The 13,552-nt window shown below is 34.9% G+C and overlaps 1 protein-coding gene across 3 annotated transcripts; it reads right to left on the bottom strand.

The window, feature by feature from the left end:
• Window positions 1–7: 7 nt before the first annotated feature.
• LOC306842790 (heterogeneous nuclear ribonucleoprotein U-like protein 1) lies at window positions 8–11,605 on the bottom strand (the record flags this gene model as incomplete). Of its 3 annotated transcripts, none has more annotated exons than XM_079373856.1 (16): window positions 8–862; window positions 2,510–2,680; window positions 2,773–2,915; window positions 3,004–3,237; window positions 3,775–3,943; window positions 5,368–5,496; window positions 5,980–6,102; window positions 7,003–7,269; window positions 7,880–7,992; window positions 8,078–8,177; window positions 9,159–9,298; window positions 9,387–9,460; window positions 9,576–9,786; window positions 10,416–10,538; window positions 10,655–10,850; window positions 11,484–11,605. In XM_079373856.1, the coding sequence occupies 15 exons, from the start codon at window positions 10,824–10,826 to the stop codon at window positions 758–760; spliced, it is 2,274 nt and encodes a 757-aa protein (XP_079229982.1). In that variant the 3' UTR covers window positions 8–757. The 3 variants fall into 3 exon arrangements, with proteins under 3 accessions (XP_079229982.1, XP_079229983.1, XP_079229981.1); XM_079373857.1 differs by having other exon boundaries at window positions 10,655–10,863; window positions 11,484–11,597; XM_079373855.1 differs by lacking the exon at window positions 11,484–11,605 and having other exon boundaries at window positions 10,655–10,814.
• Between the last annotated feature and the right edge of the window lie 1,947 nt (window positions 11,606–13,552).

Here is a 13,552-nt window from a genome sequence, read left to right on the forward strand (position 1 = left end):
TGTAAATCATGTTTGAAATTTTTTAATCATCATCATCAGAGTCACGGTGATGTTTTATAATTTAATTCTCAAAGCAAAAATGGATTGAACAGGACAGAACAAATAACGTCATTAAATATGAACTTAACAGTTCCGAAAAAACCAGTATGATCGTCAGCACTCTTAATAACGGTATTATCAAGATGAATAAAACTTTTTAGTTCTCAACGCAACATTCTTCATCTTCTCAGGTTGTGATGGCAATGAGTATATTAAACACTAAACATCTACAATTTAAAGAAAGAAACATGCTTTTTACTGCCACGTCTTAACGTGTTAAATTAAGACTCAAAATAGTTGATATGACAAGCATCTACATTCCAAATTAAATGGAATTTAGGCAAAACAAAACTTGTTTTTGGCAAAACAATCAGTGTTGAGGAAGCATCTCACACTTTCTACACCTGCAGGCTGTTTGTGGCACTACAACTAGAAGCATCTCGCAATAATAACATCTTTCACATATACTAGAAATCAGTCATATCTCTACTTTTATTTCTAAAGCAGGGGTTTGGTTGTACTAACTAGTATAATTGCATCAGTGAAGTAATTTAGTTCAATCGACAATCATTGACATAACAATCGGCTTACTATGTCTTGGAAAAATATGCAAAAGGTTTAACAAGATAAATGAAATGATGGTAGTTACGGTGGAAGGATGTATTTTAAGTACAGAAGCTTTAACATGGTGTTTGTGATAACGGAGCGTACTTCCTGTTTACTGTGAGCCATGTGAGCTCTGGCTGCCCTGCTGTCCAGAGTAATTCCCATATTGACCGTAGTACTGGTTCCACTGGTTCTGATTCTGATAATACTGCTGCCACTGCAGAGCATAATGGAGAAAAATACCACACATCAATAAAAGGGAAACTTGTACTGCTTCTACATATTGATCTTTATGAATATAGTCTTAAATTTCAATCATCTGACCTAATAAAACAAAATGACCAAAAAAAGATTGTTCAGCACATTCAAGGAATATTTAGAAATAAAGTCAATTCTATCAACAGCTGTGGCATGCAGACAATTATGAACAGTCATTCAGTTTATAAAAAGGATAGAAAATGCATATACATTCAGAATCTACATTAGAAGGTTTAGAAGTAGAAAGCTCAAGGTTACTCAATAAAAGATTTGACTTGTAAAGTCTAAATTGTCCATTTAAGACAATTTTAAGACATTACCTTTGTAATTCATGCAGGTGGAATGTACGGAACTAACTCACCACTATGTAAACACTGAGTGTTATATCACATTATTATTATTACTGTATGCCACTTCCTAGTTTAATCATATGGAAACCAAGCCAAAATAACTAGGTTTCTTTTTCCTAGCTGGTTATGAGTGAAAGGATTTGCTACAACAGCCAAGCTTGGTAATCCATTCCATAACATCAGACTCAAGCTTGTTCAAATATTGTTTAAATGTGGTCATATTTGTAATAATAATAATACATAAGAGAGAACCAGAACAAGTGGGGAAAAAAGACAAAGAAATATACAGTTCTTCAGTATTGTCGGACGTTTTTAAAGATGATTACGTTAGTATCTAGTATTATAGTATCTCTAAACCCGAGGCTAGCACTTTAAAACTGTTATTGACAGAAATGTAATAACGTTCTAACACACAAAAATTACAAATATATATATTTTTTTATTGAAATTATGACAAAAATTGGAAAAACATGACAGAAAGTAGAGAAAAAATAATGAACAACCAACAGGAATATACCAAAATCAAACACAAATATATCAATAAACACAGAATGTCTACAAACATATTCCAAAGCCTTTCAGCATATGAGAGAAACGGTTATAAATAAAAAACATTAATAATAATAATAATATACAGTTGTAACATATGTATATAGTACATACAACCAATCTTGTAACACTGTTTCAACTCAATATTTTCAGTAATTTCGGTTAGAGAGTGAAAAAGTATGGAAGCCGAAGCATTACTGGTAGTAATAATAATAAAATGAAGAAAAAAAGATAGAAAAATATGTAAATAGATAAATATGATAAAATTTGAATCCAAGAATGTTTAGTGTAAGTAAAATAACATAGGGAGATAGATCTTTCTTCTTTTTTCAAAAGGAACAAAAGTTTGGTTGAACTGAAATATTTATTACTAGGGAAGGGATGAATTGTTTTTAAAGACTTCTTTTTCTTCATTACAAAATCTAAATTTGTTGGGCACTGTCCATACCTTCGTAAAATGAACATTTGGGTAGAGTGCTGACCATCTGCTGTAAGCTTTAGTAATTGAGTTCGTATTACCAATAATAAAATTTCTCAGAAATTGATTCATTCATTTACGTCCACAACACTAACCCCATGTATAGATAGTTGATGCATATTCCTATTTTGTAAAATGTTACCAAGAAAAGCAGATCAGAAGCTTTCAAACCTGTTATTTGAGAAGTTATCAGAGCAAAAGTTGTTTTTAATCCTTCCTTGTAACTCACCTGTTGATACTGCTGATTGTAGTTCTGCTGGTTATATGATTGTCCAGATCCTCGATTGTCACGGTCACCTTGCCCATAATCTGGGTATCGGCTGTAGTTGCAGCCTTGGTTGTAGTTTCCCTGGCTATAGTTGCCCTGGTTGTAGCCTTGATTGTAACCCTGGTTATAGCTCTAAAAGAAATGTGGGAACAAAACAAAAACACATAAACACATCTGATGAAGCTAAATGTCTGTCACAGATACATGGCTGTGTACAGACTCACTTGGTTATATCCCTCTTTGTTATAGGAGCCATAGCGGTTGCTATTGTAGCTTCCTCCAGACTGATGGCTGCTGCTGTATCCATCTCGCCCGTCTCTGTGATTCCCTCCCCAGCGGTTCTGATTGTAGCCATCACAGTTATAGCCTGACAAAAACAGAGAGCAAGATGATGCCTCGAAAAACACTAACGACCGAGTTTTGAATTAGTTGACACCCTAATAAGGTCAATTCACCTCCCCTGTAGCTTCCTCCAGGTCCTCCTCTCGACCCTCTGTGGTTGTCGTACCGCTGGAAGCCGCTTTCACATCTACGGTGTCCCCCGTTATCAAAGCGTTTCTCAGGCGGAGGCCCGGCCTTCCGGCCCTCTTCATTGTACCGTTTGACCAGCTCAACAGCCTCTTCTTTTTGCAGCTCAATGAAGGTCACTTCATCCAGGAAGTCTCCGACCTCTGGCAGCACAAAGTTGGCTTCAAAGCCATGGAAAGGGGAAAGTTGGGACAGATCACACAACCAGAAAATACAAAAGAGAAAATTCTGACTTTACAAAATATTGCTAAAAGAAGATGGGACAACTGACATTCATATCAAAAGCGTAAATCATGAACACTACTGCAAACAAAGTGCAACCTCAAAAACATGGTTGGAAAAAGGGATGTGTCTCTTCACTGATATTTCCTACTGACGCACTACAACAAAAGATAGAAAGAACTTACTTCAAACCATTTTTTAGCTGGTGAAAATACTAGTGTTCTAATAATTTTGACCACCACTGTATTGTGACTAAAAGGTATTAGCATGAATTCTTATTTTTAATGTCATTTTTAATGAAAATGCACATGCTTGGTTTGCAGCATCTCATGTATCATTAAGACATGGAGGTGAGGGTGGGATGATTGTTTTCTTTGATGAAGCAGTACATGTGTCTTTAAAGTTCAATTCCAAACCAAAAAGCCAAAGCAAAAGTGAAAAATGGTTTCTATTGTTTTCCATAGCAGCGCTCCTACCTTTCATCTCTAAAACTGCATGATCAGGCACATCCTTCCCTTCCTCGTGAGTTTGCTTAAACGTTCGCTCTTTTAAATCCTCGTCCATGGGACAAATTACCATAGCCTTGCGTTGAAACCCTTCAAAAGGACGCATTTTTCGTCTCTGGGCTGATCCATATACATTTGTCTGGCAATAGTGAAAAGAAAGAAGTAAAAGCTGTTCATTATTGTTTCTTTTGTGTAGCTTTGATTTTCCCCAGAGGAAATCTGGAACCCTGCATTGAAGTGAGAGTGGTCTTTCTTTCTTTACCTGTACCTAATGAAGAACCTTTACAAGACCTCACACTTACCTTACACAGGTGTTTGTCAGGACCTGGATTCTGGAACAAAAACTTTTAAAGACCCTTAGCTATATATATATATATATATATATAATATACCCTTAGATATAATATAAGATTACTCTTTGTTCCCTTTGAAAACAGTTAAAACGGTTAATATTTTGTAACAATTAATAATGGGCACAAATAACAATATTTAACCGATTCAATATTTGAAAGCTTAATTTTGTAGTTTGAAGTCGACATGAAATGGAATACCATGCCCCCAAATTCAAATTATGAATCAGATTTCAGAGATAATTTTACCACCACCTTATGCAAAGTAAACTATGTACCACAATGTTAAACTATGTTCCTTTTTTCTTTTTTACAAGAAATTAATGAATTGTTGCACTGGCAACGGAATATTGAAATACCAATACTCCAAAACAAAACACCATGAGAAAGAATAACTTGGTTTCCAGTATTTTATTGTATTATCATTTTACTAAGAACCAGTTCTCTCTTCTCAGGAATAAATATTTTTCCATGTCCATGGGAACCCTGAATGTTGTCTAGCTCATGTACAATAACCAGTTTAACTGTGAATTTAATTCAACACGATAACTCTACACTTATTAAAATGTAATGAAAATAAATGTCATCTATACACACAAAATATGTATAATAAGAGTTAAAAAAAAGCTTTCCTATTCTAAAAGGGTCTCCTTCACTTACCTTGACTCATGCGTCTTTTTGTGGTGCTTCAGGTCTATAGACAGACATATAGACATACATCACTTACCTGAGAATACTCACAGACTCCATAGTTTGAGACATGTGACTCTACCTACCTTACATACCAGCTATGCCCTGAAAAGCCAAGAAACCACTTACCTTGCTACTGAAACAAACAACAACAGGATAATGGAGGTCTATTTAAAACCAAGTCTATTTCTTTTATAATTAGTACAGCAACAAAATGGGTTTTCTTACTCACCAGGCTGAGATTACTTGTCTCTCAACATCTTAATATAGTCTTGGGCTACCAGAACATCAGAGAGGCTCACAGAGCAATTCAGTGTAATTGGAAATGCAAGATAATGTAAATGCTAAGAATGAACATGTTTGACATTAATAACTTTTCTGACACTGCAATATAGAACATTCAATCAAAGCTGCTGCATATTGTGGCCTCCTGCAACATAAATACATAACAAATTAGAAGAAAAACAGAAGAGCTCACTCACAGTTGTCTTCACTGGGAATCATAGGAATGTGTTTGCAGTACCTGATCCAATATGTAGTTCCGTCTTTTGCAGCCAGCAATCTGGATCATTTGGTTGAGGCACTGAGTGGCCTGCTGAATCAGGATGTCCCAGCGCCCAGCGTAGTTTTGCTGACGACGCAATCCCATCACCTAAGACCATAACAGAACCATAAAAACTTCATAATTTTTTAAGCAATATCCACTAATGAGTCGGTAAGATTTTTTTAAATATATATTTTTTTAAATAAGTCTCTTATGTTCACCATGTATTTGATTAAAAATGAAAAACAATAATACTGTGAAATATTATTACAGTTTAAAATAACCTTTCTATTTTAATTTATATTAATATGCAATTTATTATAATGTAATAAGTTAAAAAAGCATTTATTTAAAACAGAAATCTTTTGGAACATTATAAATGTTTTACTGAGCCTAAACTTTTGAACAGTAAAAAGTATATTTTTATACAATTATTTATATCACAAATTTATTAAAAAAAGTAATTTATTTAAAGTTTTATTTCATAATTAATAAAAACAATTCCATTCGATTGCACTTGTTTTTGGACCCAAGCACATGATTTCTTTTCAAATGTGAACTGTAAAACACATTTAAACATGCTGATCCTACCTTCATTTTCTCCATGATGGTGTTTGTGCCCAGGATGTTATATTTCTTCTCTGGGTTCATCTCTGCATGCTTAGTGGCCCATGTGGTTTTACCGCAAGCAGGAAGACCAACCATCATCAGTACCTACACACAAAAGTGGGTCCCACTTTATATTAGGTGGCCTTAACTACTATGTACTTACATCAAAAAATAAGTACAATGTACTTATTGTGGTCATATTGCATTGCAAAACACATTTGCTGCTATTGAGGTGGGATACGGGTAAGGTTAGGGACAGGTTTGGTGGTATGGGTAGGTGTATGGGTAGGTTTAAGGGTGGGTTACGGTGTAAGGGATTGGTCAACAGTGTAAATATAAATGTAATTACAGAAATTAATTACAGATGTAATTACATATAGGTATTTTAAAAAATATAAGTACAATGTAAAAACACGCATGTACACAATAAGTGCATTGTACCAAATGATTAATTGAAATGTAAGTACATAGTAGTTAAGGCCACCTAATATAAAGTGGGACCCAAAAGTGATATATTGCACACATCTCTCGATTTATTTGAGACCATATATACTACCATTGAAAAGTTTAGGGGACCTATGTTTTGTTAATGTTTTTAAAAAGTCTCTTATGCTCACCTAGGGTGAAAAAATATCAAAAATATAGTAAAAATAATATTGTGAAATATTATTACAAATTAAACAACAAAAATGTATTTTATATTATTTTATATTTTAAAACGTAATTTATTTCTATGACGGCAAAGCATCATTTCCAATAGTCTTCAGTGTCACAAGATCCATCAGAAATCTTTCTAATATGCTGATTTGATGCTAAAAAAACAAAACATCTTACTGACTCAAACATTTTGAACGGCAGTGTATCTATCTACTTGTAAGATTGTAAAAAATGTCAAATAAGACAACGTTTGTCTTAGATGTTATATAGAACTTCACTGCAAAAGCAAATTGAAATATAAAATCTAATGCACACAATACCTGTATGTAGCTAATCAGGAGAATTTACCTCACAATCAGATTTGTTGGTGGGACCAACAGTTCCTCTGACCCTGTTCTCTATGTTGACGGTCCCAATCAAAGTGTAGCCATCTTGCAAAGGAAAGAAAGGTTCCACTCGCTGGCCAAAGTTAAACTCAACAGAGCAGTTCTTCACAAGGACGTGAGGAAACAGTGCACGACCAGCCAGTTCTTCTTTAGATACGTGAAATGCCACATCAAGCCATTTCCCATTCTTTGAGAAAGCCATTTTCACCTGCTCATGACTGTTAAAGTCCTGCAAAAGACACAAATGAGACTATTTATGTCAACTACTTTATTTAGGTAGTAACATGTTTGTTATTTTGGTTTTCTTTCATTCCAAAACCTACTGATTTGCCTACCTATACAGAAGGCATCATACAGTAGGTCATATCCCAATGCTGTTCAATCAAATTAAATTTTGAGCATTTTATGTATTTTTATTTTCAGAATAGTGCGTCATGTTGTTAGCTTAGCAACATGCTAATGCTAAACTCAATTAGAATCTATTTGTGCAAAACCTGAAATTGCAGCCTATGTAGTCTGTTCCAAATCAGTCACTTATAGGTGTTAAAACGATAGATAAGATGATAACACAAGGTAAGGTCATATTTATTGTTGCTCAACAAATTTCAAAGGAGAAAGAAAGTGCTTGACGATGAATGATACTTAAAAATAATAATTTCTTAACCACCGGAAGTCTATCAAACAAAATTCTTCATGACTTGATTTTGTATGAGAGATTTCAAGTAGTGGTAAATGTGACTGCACCTTTATCTTGCAGTATACAGCAAAGGTTTGACCAGGTTTTGCAACAAAGACACTGATTTAACATATTCCAAAATAAAAGTAAGAATAGCCCTCACAAGATAACATCCAATGACATCACTTTCACCAAATTTCTCTCCATAATCTTCAAATTTGCAACAGGTAGACTTTTTCCCTGTTCCGCCATACCCATAAGAGAACGCCTCCTCTCCTGAAACAAAGTAATTCCTTACATAAGAACCTAGAAAGATCATTTCTATAAACAAACCCATGTGAGTGTACTTGTGATTCCTCACCAAGCTGTGTGCTGCAGGAATCCAGAGACCACCCGACTCTCACGACATGAGGGTCAGGCTCACTGCCGGGAAGATGCTTGACTGGTATGTACTCCATAACCTGGAGACAAAAAACAAGATTATGTAAATTATTAAGATGATTTTAAAGTTAAAAGGATAGTACCCCCAAAAATAAAAATTCTGTCACTGGGAATTACTCATGTCATTCCGAACCCATAAGACCTTCATTCATCTTCAGAACACAAATTAAGATGTTTTTGATGAAGTCTGAGAACTTTCTGACCCTCCATAGACAGTAAAGTATTCTCATAGCTTCATAAAATTACAGTTGAACCATTGAAGACACATACAGTATTTTAACGATGTCCTTACTGTGTTTCTGGGCCTTGAACATGTCAGTTGCATTGGTGTCAATGGAGGGTCAGAAAGCTCTTGGATTTCATCAAAAATAATTTGTGTTCCAAAATGAATGAAGGTCTTACGGGTTTGGAACAACATGATGGTGAGTAATTAATGACAAAATTTTCATTTTTGAGTGAAATATCCTTTTAATTAAAGAGAAAAAACGAATCTGAACTACCATTCAACAGTGTGGGGTAGGTAAGATTGGAAAGAAATTAATATCCTACTTTTATTCAACGAGGACAGATTAAATTGATCAAATTAGACAGTTAAGACATTTATAATGTTACAAAATATTTATATTTCAAATAAATGCTGTTCTTTCCATTCATTAAAAAAATCCTAAGAATGTGTCACGGTTTACACAAAATATTCAACATTCATAATAATAAGAAACATTTCTTAAGCATTAAATCAATATATGAGAATGATTTTTGAAAGATCATGTGACACTGAATACTGAATAACGGCTGCTAAAAAAAAATCAGCTTTGCCATTACAGTAATAAACTATATTTTAAAATATACTGAAATAGAAAACTATTACCATTTATTTGAAATGGTAATAGTTTTTCGCAATATTACAATTTTGACTGTATTCTGAACAAATAAATACAGACTTGGTAAACCTAAAAGTATAAACATTAAAAAAAAAAAATTTGAAAGGTAATGTACATTACCTTCAGCTCATAGCACACACGTCCCTTGTTTGCACCATACGTTGCTCGTGCTCCAGACCAAAGGTAAGCAAACCCCTCAATGGTTAAAGGACAGCCGCTGCAGCGGTCCCCAGAGACTTTGAAGTGCAAGTCACAGTTATCTATCGAGGTTTACAGAGAGAATTCCATTATTATGACTGTTATTGAGATATCATAAATCATAATTACACAAAACAAGCCCTCACGTACAAGTGTCAATGACTACCAGTGAGCCATCAAAGTCTTCCTCATCCTCTTCAGCAGATGGCAGAGATGAGCGGGACCTGTGATAAAACATAGAAAATCACAATGTAAATGTAACAGCACTTATTACTGTGCATTAAGTCAAAATCCTAATGCTGATATAGGATTAAAACAAAAGCACTGTGGTGAATTCACCTCCTGTCTTCACGGTGTTCATGATAGCTGTAACCGTGGCTGTCATCATAGCGCCTCTTATGGCCACAATGTGCATGTCTGTCAAGTTCGGTCTTGATCTCTGCATTCTGCTGGCTCTCCAGATCTTCCCATTCACTGCCGGGGGCCGGCCGCTGCTGTTCTTGTTTTTCCATCTTTATCTCATCCTCATTTTTCACCTTTACTGGTGCCACTTCATGTTTTGTTAAACAATAAATATTCAATATAATAATATGCCTCAGCAAACTTCCAAAGGGGCCTCAAAATGATTTAAAACATGACAAAACAAGCATTAAATTAGATGACAACAACTGAAATTAGTTAAACTTATAGTAACTACAAAGTAAATTAATAAAAACATATTAATTTTTATAATGAATACACATATTTCTAATTAAGCCAAGCTCTAAAATAATTGATCAAGCAGAGATTATGAGTAAAAACTGTTATAAACCGTTAACCTTAATTCTTCTAGAAAATCACAAACAACTGGAAGAGACCTGGGGTCAAATATGTTTGTTAGCAACTGGGGGCCTCAGAGTCAAAAAATAAAGTTAATAATCCAATACAGTCATTTCCCAATAAAAGTAAACATTATCGAAAATGCATAAAACTTTCATTAAACCATGTGTTACTTTCTACCTTTAAATTGAATTCTATATTATATCTATTTCGGCTTTTTTTCAGTCACCGGATATCCTGCTCTCGGAGATCTAAGAAATCTCGTAATTATGTTTACATGAACAAGCATTGAGTCACTCACAAAATTCAAAATTGCTAATGAAATGCATTCAAACCCACAAATGCCAGTTGCACTCTTACCCTTTTTGCAGATTGTCTCAACGGTTACCTGTTGTACATCCACAGTCTCTGGTTTATTTTCATCTTTCTCCGCAACCATCTGCCCTTGGTCAGAACACTCATCATTCTCAGCCTCTGCAACACCTGTCACAAGAAAACAAGCAATGTGATCACAAATGTTTCAGCTGAGTGCGTTTTCATTAACATTAGTCAACGCATGCATCAAATGATCTGCATGCAATGCATGCAAACTCGAGTACCTGCTTCAGTCTCATCATTGCAGGTGGGTTCCTTTTCAGCCTCTGTCGCCTCCTGCAGCCGCACCACCAGATCCACTTTGAGGCCTCGGGTGTCCAGCCCACGCTTCTGCAACTCCTCTTTCAGCTCATTCACTTTCAGTTTCTTCACATCCATACTCATAATGCATGACATAGCAAGGAGCTCTCGCTCCTAAACCTGCCAAAATGAACTACTGTTGTGTCAAAACATCAATAAAATGCTTATTCATATCCACATCTGTTTTAGCATCTGTCTAAACTGGGCACTAGCTGACTGACTCAAAAACCAGCTTAACAACCTTGTTGCTGATCCAAGTTGGTCTCACAAAATGACCAGCTCAGACTTGCTAGAAACCAGTTATCATGTTTCAGAAACCAGCTAGACCACTTTAGGATCATGCAATAGCTGGTTTGTTGCTGGTCCAAGATAGATGGTCTATCAGCTTTTTAATCTGCTAATAACCAACTTGGATCCGCTAATGACAAGGTTAGACCAGATAGAAACCAGCTATCATTTCCCAAAGCACAGCTACCAGTTTAAACCGACAGGGTGGGACATTTACCCAGCTAATTTGCTAAATCATGTGCACACATAAGTTGTGTAGTAAATGCATTGGCAAACAGGCACATCTGCTGTAATTTAGTAAATGCATTCACATTATGAAGTGATATAATGTGGAATGACACATGCACATGCATGGTTTTCAAGCTATGAAGCATGTTATGCCAGCTTACTCAGCTCATGTAAAAGGACGTGCACTTCTCTAATGCAAATTCTAAAATGTCAGTTAAAAAGGTGTCACGAGCTTACCACAGCACAAGCTCTTGGTTAGTTGAAGGAGAGTGTTTGAGTAGTATAAACAACACAGGACCGCGCGGGCTTCAGTGCAGGGCAGCAGGAGACATACTGAATGTTGTCCATTGTGTTTGAGTGCTGCCACCTACTGGACACATCTAGAATATACTGATAATTCAGTCAAGATACATCATTCCTTTACTATTCAGTTATTTATCCAGCACAGTCAATAATGTTACTCCATTTTAATCTAACTCTGCCCAATAAAATATAACACTATATGAAATTGTAAATAAATGTAAATATTTCGTACATAAATGATATTATGAACTATTTTTGTAAGCAAAATTAAAGTGTTTTGACTAAAGGTCGGGGTCAAGTTTATTTATATAGCACCTTAAAAGCAACAACTGCTGACGTTGGTGCTGCACAGCCAAAACATTAGAAATATCAACTAACAAAAACATTAAGACAATATCAAATTTGAAATCATTAAATAATACAATAAGTAATGCAAAACATCACCAAACAAAAGAAACAAACAGAAAAAAAAAGTGTTTTCAAGTTAAACAAAAGCCTGAGAAAAAAAAGATATGTTTTAAAGGGGTCATCGGATGCCCATTTTACAAACGTTTATATGATTCTTTAGGGTCTTAATGAAAAGTCTATAACATACTTTGGTTAAAATTTCTCAGTGGTAGTGTAAAAAAACACCTGTACCCTGTCTCCAGCTCTGTCTTCAGCACACTGTTCTAGTTCATGTTGCTTTAAATGCTAATGAGCTCTGCTGACTCCGCCCCTCTCTTCCATGGAGTGAGGAGCAGACAATAGATTTGTGTAGACAAAGTCCCTTTAATGAATGCATGAATAACAACCTCTAAATCATTAAAACTGAGAAAACTTTTCAGCTTGTCAAGCCCCTTAAGCTGCAAAAAAACGGGCTCTGACTACAGAGTTAATTTGTTTGTCAGATTTTAATTCAATTCCCAGATTCATAACCTTTTCATGAATGTTTTCTTCAAAATGGCCCAGAGTAGGTCTTAAATTGTGTAAAAGGTGAGAAGGCCCAAACAAAATAACTTCAGTCTTTTTTTGATTCAATTGTAGGAAATTATTTTCCATCCAATTTTTGATGGAATCTAAAGCACATCAGTGATTCTTTATGAAGTGCATGAAACATTAGCCTACATTGTTAGGGTTCTTCAAGCAGAGGTGTGTTAAAGCAGTGCAGGAGATTTGTACACTGATGAAAAGCTATGTATCAAATATATATATATATATATATATATAATTTTTTTTTTTTTAATTACCCTAGTTAATGCTTGGTGTTCTCTCAGATTAAATTGAGATTAAATTAATTTATAGTAATAATTATAGATATTTATAGACTTACTTCATAGATTCATTAATTGATTATTCTTTTATAGTATATGATTACTTTATATATTATTTATTAATTTAAAATATATATATATATATAAAAGCCTTATCTTAGGTTTCAAGGGATGTTTGTCTTCCTGAGAAAGAGATAAGAGGGAATGTTTATGGAAATTCAAGGTTTATGGGATGTTGTGGTGAAATGTTAATTTCCATTGCTTTTGCCTGTGGTTTAATAACACTTTACTCTTTTTTTATCATCATCACTTCGTGTCCTGCTTCTGCTCTTGACTGATTTTGCTCAGTTAACTTCTTGGCTGACAGAATACTCTTAAACACTGGTTTTGGGTACCAGACAAAACTTGCTTTGCATACCAAATAATTTGGGTATTATTAACAGGTTTTGGGTATTAAGTGGTTTTGCTGACTAGTAGACACAGACACACACACACACACGTTTGTTTTTGTGAAAAGTGGGGACTCTCCATAGGCGTAATGGTTTTTATACTGTACAAACTGTATGTGCTATTGCCCTACACCTAAACTTAGCCCTCACAGGAGACTGTGCATTTCTACTTTCCCCCAAAAACCTCACTCTGTATGATTTATAAGTGTTTTGAAAAGTGGGGACATGGGGCAATGTCCTGAAAAGTCACCTTCACTTTGTAATACCTGTGTCATACCTGTGTCATTATAAAAATATATGT

The sequence above is a fragment of the Barbus barbus genome (genome assembly GCF_936440315.1).
Source record: "Barbus barbus genome assembly, chromosome: 23".
Lineage (NCBI taxonomy): Eukaryota > Metazoa > Chordata > Actinopteri > Cypriniformes > Cyprinidae > Barbus > Barbus barbus.